At 43.1% G+C, this 21,047-nt stretch overlaps 2 protein-coding genes across 3 annotated transcripts in view; one reads left to right on the top strand and one right to left on the bottom strand.

The window, feature by feature from the left end:
- The window catches only part of GALM (galactose mutarotase), a 201,153-nt gene that overhangs the window by 38,178 nt on the left and 141,928 nt on the right, over positions 1–21,047 (top strand). The gene's annotated exons all lie outside the window — the stretch shown is intronic.
- Positions 1,499–20,663, bottom strand: DHX57 (DExH-box helicase 57). 2 transcript variants are annotated; one of them, XM_061350304.1, is made up of 25 exons: positions 20,618–20,663; positions 19,063–19,265; positions 18,252–18,404; positions 17,802–17,972; positions 16,295–17,100; positions 15,471–15,533; positions 14,687–14,874; positions 14,423–14,544; positions 14,000–14,195; positions 12,987–13,111; positions 11,700–11,833; positions 10,965–11,019; positions 9,852–10,054; positions 9,102–9,218; positions 8,641–8,737; positions 7,230–7,403; positions 6,757–6,957; positions 5,896–6,172; positions 4,638–4,733; positions 4,458–4,541; positions 4,185–4,322; positions 3,332–3,406; positions 2,751–2,885; positions 2,161–2,361; positions 1,499–2,071 (listed from the first exon to the last, which is right to left on the bottom strand). In XM_061350304.1, the coding sequence occupies exons 2-25, from the start codon at positions 19,254–19,256 to the stop codon at positions 1,928–1,930; spliced, it is 4,149 nt and encodes a 1,382-aa protein (XP_061206288.1). In that variant the 5' UTR covers positions 19,257–19,265; positions 20,618–20,663; the 3' UTR covers positions 1,499–1,927. The 2 variants fall into 2 exon arrangements, with proteins under 2 accessions (XP_061206288.1, XP_061206289.1); XM_061350305.1 differs by lacking the exon at positions 15,471–15,533.

Raw genomic sequence — 21,047 nt, 5'->3', positions numbered from 1 at the left:
CTGGGAAGGGGCACAAGAAGTGAGGGGACAGAGGCAGGCTAGCTGATGCCAACTACTGAAGGGATACTCCAGACCATGTGGTGTCATGCTCGGCATATAAAGCTGGGGGAAGTAGAAGGAAGGACACACATGTTTAGAGTGATGGTGTTTGTCATCCTAAGTAACCATTATGTGTGACAAAGCTGTGCTGTCCTGGAGATGGCTGAACACCTGCCTGCGATGGGAAGCAGTGAATGGATTCCTTAATTTGCTTTGCTTGCACAAATGGCTTTTGCTTTACCTGTTAAACTGTTTTTATCTTTACCATTTCTCTCCTCTGTCTCACTGCAGGGGTGGACTGTAGCAGTGCACTGCTTAGTTGCTAGCTTGGGTTAAACCACAACAGCAGTTCAGCATATCTGCAGAGACCATTCTGCTGCCTTGGTATGTTGGTGTTGGTACTCCTGTCTTCCACACACAAGGGTGTGTTGCTGTGAAACTACTTCTACAAGTGAGTGTACTTTCTGAAAAATCACAGTAGTCCTGCAAGGATGTGCTTCCCTCTGTACGCATCATGCTTCAGCCTGGAGGCTATTTCTAGGGAGGGCTGGTGGCAGAGACAGCATTTACTCTGGTTTTACTATTACAGATGACAGCAAAGTTAAGGCACTTGCTATTTGCTAGTATATCAGGCAGCTTATCTGTAGCAACGCTCAGCACTGGAACTGAGCAATGTCAAAGGAAAGAAGTAGTATTACTACTGCAACATTCTGCTACTCTTCTGTAGCAGTCCAATCCCCAGAGTAGGAGTTTGGCTAGTAGTTTCCAGAAGTGGGGCTTTCTTCCAGCTCTGCAGGGTGGCAGAAGTACTACCAGCTACCAGAGGAGGTTAACAGTAACCATCCATCCACTCCAGGATCCATTTTTAGTGCATTACAGCAGTCGCAGAATCACAGAATGCTTTGGGTTGGAAGGGACCTTAAAGCCCATCTAGTTCCATCCCCTTGCCATGGGCAGGGACACCTTCCACTAGACCAAGCCCCATCCAACCTGGCCTTGAACACAGCCACAGCTTCTCTGGGCAACCTGTGTCAGGGCCTCACCACTCTCACAAGGAAGAATTTCCTAATATCTCAGCTAAAACTCCCCTCTGTCAGTTTAAAGCCATTCCCCCTCATCCTGTCACTACATATCCTTGTAAAAAGCCCCTCTGCCAGCTTTTTTGTCAGCCCTTTAGGTATTGGAAGACTTTTTCATAGCACAGGGTGAAACTGGAGAAGCCTGGCTGCCAGGGGAAACCTCCACTCCTGCAGCTTTACACTAACCAGAACAGCCTGCATGGGTCCAACATGTTTCTCCAAATGATCTGGTACAGCCTCCTCACCAGGGGATGTTCTCTAAACCTATTTCAGAACCACCTGACATGAATTAAAACGTGCTCACCTTTTTGAGGGCATTGGCTTGAACCATAAACAGCTCCATCTCTGGTCAGCTATGACCGACTCAGTAAAGTCTCGGCCAAAATGCAGAAGTGAGTTTAAACCCAATTCAGGAGCAGCTTATGATCTCACATGTTGCCTCCAGACATCACCAGTACAAAAAAAGCAGCTAGGTAGCAGGTATTTTTGTGCCCAGAAAACACTATTGCCAGTGTATGGCCTCACGAAAAAACACTTCCTTAGCTGGCAGTTTCTCCTCCTCTTGGGAGATTTGCCATTTTCCCATGCCCCAGTGTGTAGTGTAACAAACCTTACTGTCAACAGGAGAGCTCTCTGTAAACAAAGAAACTAAACAAAAATAATCCAAAACCTGTCAATAATACAGGTGCCAACTTGGTCTTCCAGAGATCCGTGCCATTTTTGGGGATGACAGATACATCAAGACACTGATGTTAGTTGGTCCATTCTCAGACAGTAGCAAACAGTGAGTACAGGAAGCTGTTCTCACATTACTGCGTGGTCACAAGCTTTACAATCATACTGATGATCCGAGATCCACGGGGGCACATGCATAAGTCCATGCTTGGATTCTTGATTTTATCCTGCAGCAGCTGGTCCAGTTCACAGCGCAGCTCTTTCACCAGCTCAGCCACCTATGGTAAAACACAGAGGTGCATCTCCTGCATTCCACACACAAGCAGAGCTCTGCAGCACTCCCAGGATTATCCCTGCTTTTCCTTACCTGGTGAGAGGCAGCCACAAACCGTATCCATCCATCGTCAAGAGAAATGACAAATTCTCCCTTCTGCAGCTGCATGTGGACCTGCCCACCTCCGAGGAGGACCAGTGGGTACACTGACACCATGCTGCAGTCTCGAATGAACACACGGCTGGTCTTGATCTTCTCATGATACACCAGGTAGGGGCTTTCAAAGTGCCTAGTCTGGAACACATACACCACATCCTCATTACAGTGCCACACCTCTTCCTACCTGCTCAGACAAATACAGGCCTGCCTGCCTCTTCTATGGCTGCAAAGAACAGCAAATGTGGTTAAAAGGTACCTTGAGTCTGACCCGTAAGTGTTGCCAATAACTGGCAGTTATCCCTTGCTCCATCCCGCTTTGCAGTGAGCATGTGAGAAATCAGCTAATTCATCACTGTTGCCTCAAGGCCCCAAATTCTCTATTTCATGTTAAGGACATTTTCATGGGCGCCTTTGTTATGCTCTTTCAAAGCAAGTGATAACAGTTCAAAGCCTTTATATCCCAAATATGTGGTTAATGATCAAAACCCCACTTTCAGCTTTGCAGAAAAAAAAAGAATCCTGACCTGGTAATTCACAGACGAAGGATGAATGTGAACATAACCATCATTTTTGGTAACAAACTTCAGCTCTTCTGCTTTAGGCTGCAATTTGACCACTCCTGTACTGGTCTTCTGGTATTTGCCCTCTGGCTTTTTCACCTGTAGGGTCAGAAAAAAAAGTTGTAAAAATCTGCTTTATCAGAAGACATTTTTAACTTATGTTTTCATTTTATCAATGAAATCCTCAAGTAGTAGCATGTCAGGTCACCAGAGAGAGATACTGCACTCCAGGTGCTGTCTAACCCTGAGTGTGTGCTCATTTGTAACCTCAGCCTTCTAAAGCTGAGGTTACAAAGCTGTAATTTAAAATAGCTTCTTAAGAACTTTGGCTGTTGGCTCCTGTGTGACACTAAAATCAGCCTGTAGGAACAGCAGCGGTCCCAAGCGATACGAACTGGAGCTCAGCTGCCTGGTGCTAACAACTGTGAGCAGCAAGCTTTGGCAACCTAAGCCAGGCTCAAGGCTGCCACCACCAGCCCAGACTGAAAGCAGGCTGTGAGGATATGCTAGACAGCAGAAGGGAAAATGAGAAAGCATTCTTTTACCTGCACAACATTGGGATACAGCGCAGCACACAACATAGCCGAGATCAGCTTGATATTCTCTGCGTTTGAATTTGCCTGTGAAATTAACGTATGCATTAGGTATTCTACAGGTTAAGTCTATAAAGGTAAAGCCCTGCTTCTGGAATGATTGAATTCCTGAAAGGGGTTTCCTTTTGTAGCTGCAGTGCTGTGCTTTGTAGGGGAGGAGTAATTACTGCCCTGAGCTTTCAGCCTAACCTGGCCTTCGTTCCCCCCACTATCAATCAAGCTAATTGGCCACCAACTATCAATTCCAGACATTAGGGAATAACATCTGGCTACAAAGCAGTCTGTCCCCAAAAGAAAGCAAGCATAAGTTATCCCAATGCATAGTGTGAGACCCTAGAACTACCAAACCAGTACCACCTCATCACATAGCCCCAGGAGATCTCTGGCTCCAGACATACTGCTTTCTGAAGATTGTCTGCAATGCTGAATTACCCTGCCTGCTCTGTAGGGTAATTCTGTTCCCAAAATAAGGTTGTTACTAATCCCAACACTGGGGCCAGGTCATGAGTCATATGTGCCTTTGCACCACTTGCTCACTTCTAACATGTCAAGTCAGCACTGCTCACTGTCTCAAAGGAGCAAGTTTCAGCTCACTTCCACATCTGGGCCTGTTCTTCCTGTACACATAAGGCCTCATGCAATGGAGTGTAGTGCCAGCATGTATGATGTATAGGGAGGAAGAATGGAGCAGACAGATAGGAGATGGCTATTGCCAGTGTGAGATTACAGTGTCGATCCCACCTGGAACCTGGGTCAAATGAAATACAGCAGCATTGTTTTGGAGCACTGAAATGCTGGGAATTACCTCTTCCCCTGTAGCATCCAACACACCATCACCTTCTTGGGACCACTTCTTCTCAATGTCCCTGGCTCTTAATCCCTCCTTCACAAACCCAATGTCAGAAAGCAGTTCGGTGAATTGCCGTTTCAGACTGGCAATTTCCTACAGACAGACAAAGGGCTGTGACTGATGGGTGCAGCACACAGAGAGAAGTCTTCACCACTTGCTTATGTTTGTCACTAGGGCTCTGCCAGTGGAGCAAGCAGCCTCTGGGCAAGGCCACAAAAACAGACTTACCTGAAGAACTCTTCCTGACAAGAAGTTCTCCCTGCAGTAGTTGTAGCTTGCCTGAGAACCCTCTCTGATACTCAAACGCCACCCCTAATGGAGAGGATGGGATGAGGTCTTTAATAAAATATTTCAGCTTGAATTTCAAGCACATCAGAAGCTCAGAGAGAACACTGAATTTTAGCTCACCTTATAGGCCTGCAGAAGAGCCAGGTAGTCACTGTTTCCTACTGCGAACTCCAACTTCTTTTTGTTTGCTTCTTCCCTTTTATCCCATGGTGACACCTAGATGAGCAGTAACAGATTGTGTTTTTCATGCCTAGACAGTCCATTGCAAGACCTGCATGTCACTAACTTTGGTATTTCACAGCAGCTCACAGGTCAGAAAGCAGGCTTTCTCCACGGGTAACAGAAAACACGAGGCATTAAAAAATGCCTAGACAATAGCAGAGCACCTAAGCCTATTGCCCTGTGTAACCACAAGAGACCCAAAGGTAAACCTGTGATTAATCAGCTCACAGAAAACACTTCATTTTGAGCAGACCTCTCTGCAGTTGCAAAATGCCAACATCCATAAAAAACACCATCTGACAAATCTCAGCAAGTTAACGGAGCTGAAGTTCAAATCAGAATGCTTATAATACAGAAGAGCAAATTAAGTCTAAAATCCACTTGGGTCTGAGAGAGAGAAAGCAACAGTAACTCAGGACATTAAAAAAGATGAATTTAAGTTATTCTGTAACAGCACACAGATGTAGCACTTGAAGTCAAAATGCTGTAGAAAATGCTCAATAAGCATATGAAAAACAATATGCAATTAAATAACTAGAACAATCTATTTCCGATTCTCTTGCAATTATCCTCAGTACAAACTATTTGTACTACTAATGACAGCAATCAAAACTTCAAGAAAGCCTGACTTTCCATGCAAGTTTGTACACTGCAGTAGAGGATTAACAGTACTAAGTGCAGCAGCTGATTCAAAAAGCCAACATGAAAGTGAACACAAACTGAGACTTGCTTCACAGCTCAAACATCAACTTCATCATTAGCACCGTTTCCTAATTATTTCTAACTGCTTCTTATATTACCATTCATTTACAATTTTTACACCAAATTTGGACAAAATGGCCTGGCTGCACTTCTTAATTCAAATTCAAACTAGTATCAACTAGTTTGATAGTATCTATCTAGTATCTACTAGTAGATACTAGTATCTACTGTGCACTCATAAAATAAATAACATTCTTCTTGCTGCTGCACAGTTTTGGTCTTCTGCTTTTAACTGGACTTTTTTAAGGAACACTGTATTAACATACAAACAATGTAGCTGAAGAAGGAGAATTAAAATACTCAAGTGTAGAATACTGCAAGTTTACAACAGTGTTTTGCTGCTGCATAAAAATGCACTGCTTTCGAAGTGGAATACATGGTTCAGAATACTTACAAAAGGTGACTTAAAGGCCAGACTGGCTGCTATAGTCAGCGCAGGATCCAGGCAGCGGAAGATGGTGCCAAACAGCATCAGCTTGCCAATCCTGACATCAACAGGCAGAGAAGCCAAGTGATATCCCAGGGGGGTGAGCTTTTCATCTGGAGTTAATGCTCCCAAGTCCTGCAGTCGCAGCTTTGATGCTCGCAAAGACTCAGTTCTAGGGGGCTCGATTAGTCGTGATAAGACAGAGTGAAGACTCTGTGCAGAAAACATCTCCAGAATCTTAATTCTTAAAGAAAGAAAGAAAAACAAAGCAGCTTAGTTCTATATACTAAGGAATTTGTTCCATTTTCTTTTTGTACAAAAGGATGCCCAGCGGGTAGCAGGAATAGGAGGACCCATTCATTTAGCATTTGCCTGATAGTGGTGCTTGATCCAGATTGTGGCTTTACTGCACTATGCTGTGCAGAAATACCACAGGAGGCTTCAGAGCATAAGGGGACAAATATCTGCTGTGGGTCTGGAGTACAAGAATGCACGATCTTCTGTGTTATGAGAGATCTGAGAGACGTGTCTTTTTCCTATCAGATGAGAGCTAAGGAACATGAAGAAGCACAGGGAGAATTGGTGGACAGTGTGATTAGAGGGGGAGCTCTGGATGCAGAGGCAATGTGATAGTAAGGTCAAAGCAACCAAACTGCTGTCTTACTTGATACTAAGATCAAAAAGCCTTAAATCTCCAGGGCAGTTTCTTGTTTCATGATGTCAGAAAACAATGAGGAAACTAAGCACTTTGGTAATGGCATTCCAGGTGCTCTCTGCAGTGGAGGAAGGACATTCTGCACTTAGGCAAGTACAGGAACAACAGCTCACCTTAGACAAAGTTGTTCCAAGGGAACTCTTTGTATTTCTGGCAACTGCTCTTTTATAAGCTGATGGTTATAGTGATGGCTACTGAAAAGATGAAAGCAGACACCTGAGGCTACACGGCCTGCTCGTCCTTTCCTTTGCAGAGCGTTGGCCTTGGACACAAATGTGTCTTCCAGACTTTCCATCCCTTTGCTTGGGTCATATCTACAGGAGAGCAAGAAACACACTTATAGTCATGACTGCAGAGTGAACAGGATGGAGGTCAAACAGGCAGGTGCTGCCAACTTCTGTATGGACAAAATTCCAAACCCCTGCAGTTGGCTCTGAGGCTAGACTGGCTTCCTCCCCTTGCAGAAGCTTTCTGAAAACGATGTTCCTTCAAGCTTTTCCCCAGCTCTTTGGTAAGCTAAAGTATGTAGCTCAAGGCATAGGTCAGTTTCCCAGATCACAAAGCTCTGAGGAATGAATCCCAGTACCTTTTCTCTTTCATTTTTCCAGAATCAATCACATAGACCACATCATCAATGGTGACAGATGTTTCTGCAATGTTTGTAGAGATGATGATTTTGATAACTCCTGCAGGAAGCCTGAGGAACACAGACTGCTGTTCTTCACTAGACAGTGAAGAATGAAGTGGATAAACAACACACCTGGAGGGAGAATACAACAGCATTCTCAGTGCATCTCCAGCCTTTTCTCTGTTGGGAACAATCTTATCTGCACACACTTTTGCCTGACTGGCACTAGACACTGCCCACAGCCATTCAAAGCAATGTAAAACCAGCAAGCCACTTTGACATAAGACACAGAATCATAGAATCATTTAGGTTTGGTCACTGACTCTAACCATAACTGAACACTTGCAAGTCTACCACTAAACCATGTCCCAGGGATAGTGACTCAACCACTTCCCTGGGCAGCCTGTTCCAGTGCTTGATAACCTTTTTGGTGAAGAAATTTTTCCTAACATCCAATCTAAACCTCCCCTGGTACAACTTGAGGCAATTTCCTCTCATCCTATCGCTTCTTACCTGGGAGAAGAAACTGACCTTCACCTTGCTCCATCCTCCTCTCAGGTAGTTGTAGAGATACAGTTTTGCCTCAGCCTCATTTTCTCCAGACTAAACAACCCCAGCTCCCTCAGCTGCTCCTTGTAAGACTTGTGCTCCAGACCCTTCACCAGCTTTGCTGCCCTTCTCTGGACCTGCTCCAGCACCTCAATGTCTTCCTTGCAGTGAGGGGCTTAAAACTGAACACAGTATTTGAGGTGCAGCTTCACCAGTGCTGGGTACAGGGGGATGATCATTGCCCTGAACCCGCTGGCCACACTATTGCTGATACTTATTGCTAGAAAGGGTGAAGTTTACAGAAGGGACAGGTCTCAGAATAGAGTTGAGCAAAAATTCTGCCTCTTTAGAAGAGTCTAGAATCTGCCGTTGAAAACGTCAGCTAACCTTGCCATGACATCTGTGTAAAAGCTGTTCAGTCAAAGAGATCCAATTGCATCTCCACGTAACAATCTACTCTAAATTACAACTACAACTGAATGTCTCAGAAAACATCCCAAAACAGAACAAGGACTGAGGTGATGAAGTTTTCAACAGTCCACTGGATTGTGCAGAGTACAAGATAGAGAACACCCATCATGAGGATCTCTGAGAACTCCAACAACTAACCTGTCTGAGTTGAGGAGAATAAAACAAAAAGAGGAAGCCAGTAAGACAGTAGAAAAGGAATTATCCTAACTCAAGTCAAGACTTTCATATCACAAGCTGTCTTACACACTGAATAACCTTTATTTAACCCTGGATAAAGGCAGGCTTTCTGCAGGAAGGTACTCTTTATTTATGGGAAAAGACCAATAGTTTTGGCGCTTTTCTGCCTTACCTCTTGCTGTGTCTGTTATTAAAAAGAGCATTAGACTGGAGCTGCTCATAAAGCATCTTGATTTCTGCTAGACCAGGCAAAAATATCAACACAGCACCTATATACGTAGATTAAAATAAAAAGCAATTTAAAAATCTCTCAACAGAAAGGACAGCAGGATATTTTATCAGTGTGCAAAGGCCCATTGCTCTGTTTCACAACTGTTTTACCAAAGAAAACATGCAGGCTGCAACAGTCCTTCACCAAAGACATTCCAAAGCAGACAATTCTCTCACCTTCCCCATTTGATGTATAACAATGGCTTTGTTACTCAGCTAGAACTTTCTCCCCCCCTACCCTTCCAAAATAGTAACTACACAAACTCTGCATGCAAAACATTAGCTTTGGGCTGACTGTAAGTGCACAGTCTCCATGAATCTACTTTTGTTTATCTCTCAAGGACAAGGAGACAAGGAGATTACCTGGGGGGTATGAATGTCTGCCAGCAACTATCCATTCCAACAAGGCTTCAATTAACTCCAAATTAACTTTGTCCAAGTCCATGACAGACATTGTTTTCAATACTGATTTGTTAACCCCTGGGGACAAAGAAATAAAACACACAATAAGTCCATCTCTTATAAAAAATATCTGCTGGATGTTTTAATGCACTGAACCAGTGTGGCTGCACAACCAACCACACCCTGGTTTAAACAGCATCTGACTTAGATCAGAAGAGGTAGCTCAAGAAGTGACTCAATGTGTCATATTCCCCCTTCCATTGCTCTCCTCTGTTTCAACTCTAGCCTTCCCTTCATATGCCTTATTGGGGATTAAACTTGCCCTGTGCACAGCCTAGACCAGGATTCATCTACCAGTGCTCCAGCAAGAACAGATACAGAGAAAGAAAGTAGAATTAACAATGCATCTGAAAGGGGATGGGAACAGACAGTAACTGAGAACTGTACATTTTCAGATGCTAAGGACTGTTTTCAGCCAAGATGTTTGTTCCAGTTTGAGAGAACAATGGGTTCTCTATTTCTTCCTTTTTCTTTTATTTTTTGGCAAGCAGGAGGTTTCTGATATCATCTAGAAGTAGTGACCTGCTTCATTTCACAACTACAAGACTCTGAATTAGATACATGCATTCAACAGACAATATTATACGGTAACATGTCATGTTGACTGGCAAATATTATATGCCAATCTATTAGATTTAGGAAGGAGCTCACCTTTGTATCGTGTAAGGAGCTGCTTCAGAGTTAATTTTTGGTCTGGGTCTGAATCTCTGACAACTGTGTCAGTGCTTTCCAGCATGCCAGCACGTCTCAGGTCCTCCTCTACTTCTTCATATGCAGTTCTTTTGTGTCTTGCATTCTGTTTGTTTTCTTGCTTTGTCTTGCGCCTGTAGGGACTACTGTCCTCTAAAACATACCTGAACAGCAGAAGAACACTCAGTGCCTCGGAAAGAAGCCTAACTGTCTCCCCCAAATAACTTGCTAAAGAGACAGGTATCAGAAGTATTTAGATATAAAGCTGAGGGGCTGAGGGGAACTTTGCTTAAGGGGGTTGCAAAACCACAGACAGTATCAAGGTCAAGTGTCCTTTCATACTAGGGTGTTAGTAAAAGCTGTGATGCAGAAGACTAGGACTGGAAACTTGATCTTGACAACTGAGTAGCTCAGAGCAAGAATTTGCAAGTAACTTACAATAGTTGATCAGTTTACCATCTGAGGAACATCTGAGCTGCTGCGATTCTCCAGTAACTATACAAAAGTATAGTAACTATGAAAGGTACAAGGAATCTGGATCCCAAGTGGCAAGGCAGGGCTTACAAAAAGGAATAGTTTGGTATCCTGCATTTGTCACCTTCAGTGCTGAAATCTACCTTCAAATTTCTTTTGCTTGCCAGCACCTAACCATCACTGAAACAAGTAAAGCACAAGCACTGACAAACTCTCCATGGCAAAGCTCACCCATTCTTGAGTATTTATGTCGTATCTAATGCAGAAAGGCCTGTTTCAGCCTCACAGAATCATAGAATAGAATCATAGAATAGTTAGGGTTGGAAAGGACCTTAAGATCATCTATTTCCAACCTCCCTGCCATGGGCAGGGACACCTCATGCTAAACCACGCCATCTATGCCACCATGAGATCCTAGATCCCACTGCAGTATAAGTATGGTTTAAAATCAGTGCTTTAGTACAACTCTAGGACTGCAGGTGATGGGGGAGTTTTGAGAGAAATTCATTTTTAAATCTATGCACAGAACTGCTGCAGTCACAAGGTCAATAGTGCAGCCCCAAAAGCCAAAGACATCTGAGATTTTTAGCATCTTCATACCTTGTCATTGCAATCACATCCTCCAGGAAAAACTGATCCACAGGAAACGTTCGTCCTAAAAGGAAAGAGAATAAATCTACATGCTGCACAACACACAGAAAAGAGGAACATGACTGAAGGTGGTTATCATTTCAGATAGGTTATTATGTCATACACTGGCTTCACAGCTCTCATCTGTACTGCACTCTTCAACACAATTTCTGTCTGGGACAAACAGGGGATGATTTCCAAGCATGGTTTGGTAACATGCACTTACACAGTCAGAGAAGAGCTAACCGACTTAAGGGAACACATCCATGAGGGTAGTACATGCTTCTGCCATGCTCCATGTAATAACTTAGCAATTTAAAAGGCACATTTGGCTAAATGTGTACCCATCCAGCTGGATCCTCCCACTGCTTGACAACTTTTTCACAAGGACAGAGGAGTTTTCAGCTGTGGTGAAACTAGCTCAGGGAACCACATCATGCACGCTGTGTCATTTTTGTCTTTTGGAAGGCAAATTCTACTGGTATAGAGACAGCACAAAAAAGGCTCATTTTCCAATTCTCTCTCTTAAATCTCATTGGTCTTTCTTTATAATCCATTGGAATCACAGTTCTTGTATAAATCCTGGCCTTGCCACTTTGCAGACTAGCTCCTTATACTTGAACTGAGAAACACTTCAGAAGTAGAAATACTGAAAACAAACCCTTAAAACAATGAATGTGACAAGATAATAAAAATGGTTTTCACCTGGTATGTTAATAATTGGGCAGGAGTGAAAGTATTGAGAAAAAAGCTCTGCATTCAAGGTGGCACTCATTAGTACAATGCGCAGGTCTGGCCTCTGAACCATTATATCTTTTAAAACCAGCAGCAAGAAGTCACTGCAGAAAACAAGCAAAAAGACATTTGAATTTCTTCAGTGTTAACTTTCAGAGTCTCTTTTTTTCTCCCCATTCTGTCCACCTTCCTGGCATTTTCAGTAGCACAGAAATACCATCACAGAAGCATAAGCTTCTCAGAATGGCTGTAATAAATGAATGGAAGGCACTCTGCTTATTCTTTGGTTGTTCCTTACTAGAGTGTCAGGATTACTTGGCAAATTCATTTAAGCTATCAAGAGCTTTGGCTACCTTATAAATTAATTACATTAATGATAAGACAAGAACATTAGGTAAAAAATTAACTCAAAGTAACAAATGAGTCCTTTTTGCTCCTCTTCCTTACTGGAAGAGTTACTCAAACTTCTTCCCGTGCATTGCATTCTTCCCTACAGATTTAGAGTTTTTGTGGCATGCTTACAAAACTGGTTTCAGTGATTTTAGATGAGAAGAAAGAAGAATCCTTGAGAGATGTAAGCCCTTTATGAGGCTAAAATATAAGCTGAGCTGTAGAATAATGGGTCACAGAGAATGCATCCTGAAACCTACCACACTGCAATGTTTCACAAGGAAAGCATCAAAGAAAGGGATCCTTGCCACTTACTTTACAGAGATACTGACAGACATTATCTTTTGCCTACCATCAGTAGATAAGTGGGGTAAAACCGTGGAGGCTGGAGCAGACTGTTTAGAACTAGTAAAATCTATAGACTGGATGAAAATGTGAGCACTTGCCCCTTGCAGGTGCTCTGCTGAAGGTCCTCTGCAGGTGCTCCTGCATCAGGAGCAATGATTCTCAAAATGCCATGTGAAGAATCAGGGTATTTGTTAAAAGCTCAAAGAAGGGAAGAATAAGAACCTGACAACTGTGGTTAAAAACTTACTTAACCCTTCAGCCCCATCCAAAACCTCTTTTCTGCAACATGATGGCAGACTGGATGCATAAAAATATAAGAGACACGATTTCTTTGCAAGCTGCTGCAACACCATCTCCTATTGCCCAAAGACAAGAACCTAAAACCAGACTTCTTTCACCAGCCCACATTACTGCCACAGGATCAAGAAGTCTGACTTCAGTTACTTGCACCTTATCAAAGTCACCTTTATCCTTCTGACTATGACCTTGATTTTGCTTATGGGATAAGAGATTATTTACCTTTCTTCTGTTCTTTCATGAACTTCATCAACGATAACATGCGTGATTCCATGCAAAGTCAGATCACCTTCCAGCCTTCTCAACAACACACCAGTAGTGCAGTACAAGAGTCTGGTAGCTGAGGACTTGAACAATAAGACAAAGCGTTCAGTTGACTTTGTGCAATTTAACATAGTGCAAAGAGAACATGTGTTGCTGTTAAACATTCAGTTTCAATTGAGTGTCAGGTTTGACAGAAAGAGAACAAACAATTCCTGCTGCATACAGGCTGAATTATTTTTCTTTTGTGACTAAAAGCTGACAACACCTGCTTTTTACTAAGGAACACTGCTAACTATAAGGGGTAAACAAAAAATCTGAGTTGTTTTTCCCGTGGAAGTTGCTTTCTGATAAAAAACTTGAATCTCTGTCCCTAGAAAGATCTTCTGAATCTCTTTTGTAACATAGTTCATGTAAAAAGCGATCAGCTGTAACGTAAACAAAATTTCGCTTCCAAGACAGCAGTTTGAATTCAACCCCTCCTTCTGGCTGACCCAAGCTGCAACCTTTAATCCACTTCAGAGGCAAAGAGAAATTAAGTCAATAGCTGCAGTGTTCAAGGCCAGGATGGACAGGGCCTTGGGCAACATGATCTAGGGTGAGATGTCCCTGCCCATGGCAGGGGGGTTGAGACTATATGATCTTAAGGTCCTTTCCAAACCTAACCATTCTCTGACTCTATGATTAAGTAGCATTCCAGAGGCCAGAATTACTATTCATGCTCTCAGACCCCTTCACCTGTCTCAACAGAAAGCAAAACAATATAAGACATAGTACCCAACTCTTACTCTGTAAAGTGGACTGTGCAACTTGAGATGAAATAAAATAAATATTTCATAATATAATATAAAATACAGCTGACACAGACTTGCTGATCTCACTACAGGGCAGAGATTCTGTATGCTGAAGAAGCACTAAGCACATTTTAATAAACTAAATGAAAAACAAGAAGCAACGCATATATATGTATATACCTTTACACTTTCCAGACGGATCTGATATCCAACAGTAAGTCCAATCCTTTCTGCTCTTTCTTTGGCTACACGTTCAGCCACAGAAATGGCAGAGATCCTGCGAGGCTGAGTGCAGATGATGTTTGCAACTCTGCTTGGAGATCCTTGCAATGAAGCATCCAAAATAAACTGAGGAATCTGAGTGGTTTTCCCACATCTGCAGGACAAAATCAGGGATTCATTAAAGAAACAAACAAAAAACTCCCACAAACCCAACACCTTCTATCCACGTAAATTAAGATGACTGCATTCCACTTGAAATTCACTTTGTTTCATTAGTGTCATCATCACGTCAGGTAGGACTGCTGTATTCTAACCTTTCCATAGATACATATTTCACACTCTTCTGTGTACGCTTTGATGCATCTGCAATCACACTCTTACCCTGTCATGCCGCTCACAACAAGAACTTGGTGGCTCTTCAGCAAATCAAGAATGGTTTCTCTCTCTTGCCATGCAGGGAGCTTCTGTCTTTCATACAACATGGACTGGAAGTGCCTAGAAGACTGATGCACAAAACCAGATATGTCATGGCAGTAAGAACACCATTGGAGTGGAACAGAACCATTTGAAACAGCAGCCTGTGGCTTAGATATTTATTTCTCTAAAGTAAATACGAAAACAGACACTTTGTTCTGTACATTATACCTTTTTCAGCCGAAATTGCGTGCAGAGTTTAACATTTTCGTTATACAGAGACTTTGCCTGCACATCATACTTTTTGGAGAGCTTTTTCTTGAGGTGCACGTAACTCTCATTCTCCACAACAACTTGTTGAGGCTCACCTTCCTCTTCTTCTGCCACCTCTTCTTCCTGAGGCTCTGACACTGTTGAAGCTTGAGACAGAGAATGTACAGTTGGTTATTCTTGTTACCAACAAACAAGACCTCATCAGCACTGCAGAATAGAGACACGTTACAGGAGCATTCTCAATAAAGCACCTTATCAGACTGGAGCTGAGGGTCTGCAGGCCTATTTTGACATGCATTTAGTTCAACACTACCAGAAAACCTCATCAAACAAACCAGAACTTCTCTAGCTCCAACCCACTTATCACTCCCCTTGCACCAAGCTGTGCTCTCCAACACCATGGTCTGGATGGCCCCATGGTGAGCCAGACTGGTAACTGGTTTGCCTTCCTGAATGCTTTTCATGTGCCTCAGCTCCTCTCTCCAATTCACCACACGACTACTTCTCTAGAGCACAAGACTGTGATGGAAACACCAGCTTAAATTAATTAAAAACTACACTATAACATTAATTGCTAAACCACTGCGAAGTACTTTCAAACCAAGACTGAAACTGGACCAGGTACTGTGATGCCTACTGCCTATCAGTTCAAGTGGGATTTGTTCAGACAGCAGGCCAGCCATTGAAAGTGGTATGGCTACATTTATCTAAACAAAGTATTGTATAACATAAGGACGATTACCTGGTATCTCTGATTTCTGGAGCAAATTCTGAATTTCTGGAAGAAAGCTGCCTTTCTGTGGAGCTGTTAAGAAATAGAATAATTAGTTTTACTATAATAAAAACATAGGCTGTCACGATTTAGGCTCTCTAAATTGTGGTAACAGTTGCTCTTGAAAACTATCTTGAAGAAAGCTCGCCTTAGATAAAACAGGCTTGGAATTGAGAGCCTAAAGGTCATCCATGCCACAGAGTTGCTGTAACCCTGCCATAAGTGACACAGTCCCAACTCTCCCCCTGTGAAATCAAAGTAGTTGTGCTTGCATGCAAAAAAGGATGATACCTTCAGCAATGTTCTAGAACCATTTCCAACACTTACTTAGCGTTAAATCCACCTTTACAGAATTATTTTTGAGGAGGGGTTGGTAATTCTAAGTAATTAAAAATAAAGGTTCTGAATTGATGGGTAGCAGATGCACCAAAGCTTGCAAACAACCTTCCCCATTTCCTTCCCAGCAAAATTCTTTGGTCAATTTTGGTAAGCTTACACCACGTCTCTCACTGGCTTTTCATTGATTGTGTGGGAAAAGACATTGTTCACTCTGCCAACCCAAACTCATTAGCTCTATGCTCCTTTAACTTAGTTCTTGCCAGCAGCAAGAACTCTGCTGCAGCTTTATTATGGAAGGGACTTGCTGAGGCACAGCAGATTATAGATCTGGCTCACCACATGACCTTAATCTCCAGAAATAGATTTGGAACAGATAACTGAACTAGGCTCTCTGCCTTCTCTTTATCTTTTTGACTGCTATTAACCCAGAAACGTAAGAGGGATATTTGCTGTACCTTCAGACTTCCGATTTGAACTGGATGTACTCCCCGTCTGTAGCTTTACTGAAGGTTTAGCCAGCAGGGACACAGGAGGAACACTGTACTTGTGGTGAGTATTTTCAAGCAACTTGATCATTTCAGATTCATCTTCTAAGCAAGTCACTAAGGTGTACACCACTGGTTCACCGGACTCTGCAGCTATCAAAGCCTTTCCAAAGAGGAATTCAGCAATGTGTAAACGACAAGCAAGAGGTAGATTCTCGTCAGTGGAATAAAATGCCACAAGAGGTGCCTGAAGTGGATACTTGTTTTCTTCAGGAAATCTTACTTCAAGTTCATATACAGGACCATCAACTCTGAGATGAGCATCATCTACAGAGTTCCTGGCTGGTTTTAGTGGGTGGTTTGGAGGGAATTCATGTGCAAATCTGCATTTTGAACCAAACCTGCAGCCTCCTTGGAGATAAAATTTACATATTTCCTTTGCAGTCAGCTTTGCTGTGTCCCGTGCACAATTGCCCTTTTGTTTAGATTTGTTGAGCCTGTTTGCCAGGTACTCCAGTTCCAAACTGAAAGTCCAAACACGGTTTTGAATTCTCTCTACAAATTTTTCTCCACAGATTGACCGGAGGGCAAAAGCCTCTTCTCTTCTCTGTTCTAAACACTCTTCTTGACTGGCTTCAGCAGCTGTTGATGAAACCTGCATTTTCTCTCCGTATCTTTCTGTAAAGCACTGCAATAGCAAATACTCCAGTGATGCCCCAATATTACCGTTGGAGGATCCCAGTACTGTCCTACAACGCTCACTGTCAAAACCATACCTGCAACAAAACAGACAACATGGCAAGAAGTGAGTGACAAAGACTTGCACGAAGCAAAATAACCACAGATCTGATTAATTAGGCTTACAGTAACGAAGCATGTATGGCATGAGGTACTATTACCACTAGTGGTGGAAAAAAATTAGACAAAAATATTTATACTACTTAGTGGCAGACAGTAATTTGGTGTCTGTGAATGCTAGTCTGTTTTTCATAAGGTGAGAGATTAGGTAGCAACTATCTCACACCTCAGAATATAGCACATAACAATTACAGAATTAGATTTCTGAGTTGAACTATATAAATGAAACTCTTCAGAACAGGCTGTCCCACAGAAAACATTCTCAAAGCAAGAAGTTGTTAACAAATGCTCACATCTGAGCAAAACGGATGAAGAACACTTACAAGGTTTTGAAACACACGTAACAACAATGCTCCCTGAGCTTTCTCAATACCTGTTACATTGTCTTGGAGAAGGAACTGAAAACTTTATTGAAAAAAAGGCTGGAGTGATTTATTTTCATAAAGTCATTATTTTAAATTCACCTAGTGGAGGATTAAATTTGTAGGAGATACAAACTCATCAGTTCTGCACACCAAACTTCCCTGGAGTCAAGAAGAAGCCCAAGAACTGAGAGCTTATGTATCAAGACTAGTAATTTATCTCTTCAGGATACAAATTATTCACTGAAAAGCATCACCTGGAGAGTTTGTGCACAGCAAATGAAGACACTTCACTTTCCACTACTTTGTGCTCAGCTGGCTCAGCAGATGACCTTGGTAGTGGGTCAGAAACTTCCCAATCAGTTGACCAGCACTGTTCATCATCAAGGTAATCCGGTTCATCATCATCTTCACCAGAACCAGCTACTCTGATAAAAAGAGTTATCAAATTAAAATGGAACAAAATTATCCTGTTGAGTAGATACAAAATTCTGCCTCTGCAGTTTTAAATGTTCTATTTAAATGGAGGATTCTGCTACCTCTTTCCCAGAATTAATACTGTAGAGGATAAAGCAGAGTCAAAACCAAAGTATGTGAGATCCATCTAAAAGTTAATGGAAAAAGAATACTGGTTTAATTTCTAACAGTGTGCCTGTTAAGGTGTTCTCATTTAAAAGAGCTAGAAGTATGCCCCCATTTCAACTAACTCTGATTCAGGAGCAAGCTCCTGTCCTTGAAGCTCTTGAAGAAGTTCCCTCACTCTTCTCTGATTCTCTGATGTCATGTGTATGGTCTGCAGAGGCATTTTTGCTTCAGGTCTCTGTTTTGTTTGCCCTCCTCTTCTGGCAGGTGCATTTGACCTAAAAATAAAATAGAACATAACAATGAATTATTTGCGTGGCTCAAATGATCTTAACCGAACTGGGATGTGTTAGGATCTGATCCTGTAATTCAAAACAGGAAAACCAAAATAAGACAAGTCCATCACCATCAAGTATTCAGCTGGGTTTATTCTTACACGACCACAATGTGTGTGTCTGTATCTGTGCGCACACACACATGCATATATGGATTTTAACCTGTGTCAAATCCAAAGTGATTTAATAAACATTTTGGTAGGTAAAGCTGTTCTCAGACTATGGTACAACCATGTACTTCCAAACCAGACTGGTCAGAATACACTCAGGATACCAAATTAATTCTAAATAGCTTATTTTTCATGGCCCAGTTTCTGCTTTGTAATACACAAAAATTAATATCCTGTGTTTACTAGTGTTTTTGATCATAGATGTCCTGAAATCACTTTATGACCAAAGAAGAAAATCAGAGGTTCTAATCTTAAAAAACTCACTTTCCTTAAAAAAAAAAAAAAAAATAATTAAACTGTTAATAAAAAAGACATGTAAAAACTGCTTCATAGGGAAACAGCTTCATCACCCTTTCACTCTTCCGTCCAAAAATCAGGCCCAAGGTATCCCAAACATCTCTATGCCAAACTCCCCAAATTAACAGAAAGACCTGGACTCCAGTCTTGGTCCCTCGAAGAGACAAAAATCATCTCCATCATCCCAAATTCTGGTTGAACATTTCCTATTTCCACCAAGCTGAGATTTGTTTGAATGGCTACTATTGCCTCCTCCTCTTCCTCTGCCTCCTCTCCCTCTTCCTCTTCCTCCGGTGGGCTTTCCTCTTTTTCTCCCTGTTGAACTCATATTCTCTTGCTGAGGAAGGGAATAAAATAGCTCTTAGTTATGAAGATGCTTTAGCACATTGCAAACATCTGGATACATTAAATAATTACACTATTTTTTCAGTGTAACAAGAGAAGATACCCTCTCAACCCACAACTAATATGCTGCATGTTGGTGTATTTGTATGCACCCAAAGCAAAGCACGTTCTTCTAGAACAATGGTAAACAAGTTCTGTGGTTTCAGAAAACAGAAGTGATATTCTTCACAGTTGTTCAACCAAAAACTGCAGGGTCTCTGGCAAAAGGATGAGCCCACCAGCAGTGCTGCTTAGCCTGGGAGCTCCAGCTGTGCCCTTCTGATGGAGTTTTTGTGGACATGGGAACCCGAAGGACAAACCTCCAGGGGAACTTTGACAGCAGAAAGCAGACACTTCTTGACTTGGGGAATTTGCGGGGCTGAGAGTAAAAGGTTGAAGGGGAGCTGAAGCCAAAGATACACTTTGCTTCCACATTAATTTGTTCCTCAGCCATCTCTTGTCTGCAAGGAGCTGCCTGGATGGCTGAGCACTCTGTGGAGCCTGGACAGAGGAGTGATTGGTGATCTGTCTCTGGAAACAGAAGCACTCCTCTCCTTTTCACAGCAGGATTTTCACCAGCTCTGACAAAAGCCTACTAGTATTAAGCAGCTGCTGTCTGTGACAGAACAGCCCAACACTAACACATGCCCCAGGATCATGCTCCTGCAAATGGAAAGCTATTGCAGGGACAGAACACTCTGGCACAAGTGATTATCTTCATCTTTGCACCAGCACCTCCATAGCCAGGACAAGAACTCATGTGGCCATGCAAGAGTAACAGCCCAGATGAGGGTTTGGAGAGCAGCAACAGTTTGGGGCTTGGAAAGAAGCAACCTTCGCTTTTGTGGCAGTTCTCCCCACTGGAGCTTCACCGGGACTGGACACGGTTTAACAGACAGGCAGAGGCATAACTGAGCGACGGCAAGAGGGTGCGCAGGGCAGAGACACAGAGACACTTGCAGCCGTCCCTGAGGATAGGGTCTCTCGGGGTCTCAGTCTCCTTCCTCTCCACACCCAGCCCAGAGCCCCGCCACAGAACAGCTCCCTCCCAGGGGCCGCTTCCCTGCCGACTCCTCCAGCCCCTCCCCGCCACTTCATAGAGGTGTCCGTCCACCAGCACCCCCAAACCTCCGCCTGGTCCTGCCCTTCCCTCACAGCGGGGTCCGCGTCCCCCACCTCTCCCCATGTTCCCCCCAGCCCCTTCTCACACACCACACCCCACCCTCCAAGGCGCCATTACGCGCACCCCGGGAGCCGCCGCCCGCCATCCCCGGGCACACCGGTAGCTCTCCCCTTCACTCCCACCTTTCCGCTCCGCACCGGCCCAGCGCAACTTCCCCTGACCCGGAAGTTCTCGCCTTCCCTTTCCAGGTTTCCGCCCCCCCCCCAGCAACCGCCGACACTTCCGCATGGCAACCACGGCCTGCGGCTGTAAAGAGTCGCCCACTCAAGCAGCATATTGAGATTATGTCCGGTGTCGAGCTGCTCTGTTTGAATGTATGAACTTCAGCCACTGGTTGTGACAGTGACATTGGTGGCTTGGTTCTCAACACGTGCTGCGTTTTTTAAAGTGTCTTTCCTGTACCCAAATAAAGACAGGTCTGGTAAGAACATGGAATACTTTGGGTTGGAAGAGACCTTCAAAGCTCATCTAGTCCAACCCCCAGCAATGAGCAGGGACATCTCCAACCAGATCAGGTTGCCCAGAACCACATCCAGCCTGGCCTTGAATGTC

The sequence above is a fragment of the Neopsephotus bourkii genome, unplaced genomic scaffold (assembly GCF_033783945.1).
Source record: "Neopsephotus bourkii isolate Nb327-2 ecotype Australia unplaced genomic scaffold, CSIRO-AGI_Nbou_v1 NB_481, whole genome shotgun sequence".
NCBI lineage: Eukaryota > Metazoa > Chordata > Aves > Psittaciformes > Psittacidae > Neopsephotus > Neopsephotus bourkii.
The sequence above is the reverse complement of the archived record's forward strand: the minus strand, read 5'-3'. Positions and strand labels throughout refer to the sequence as shown.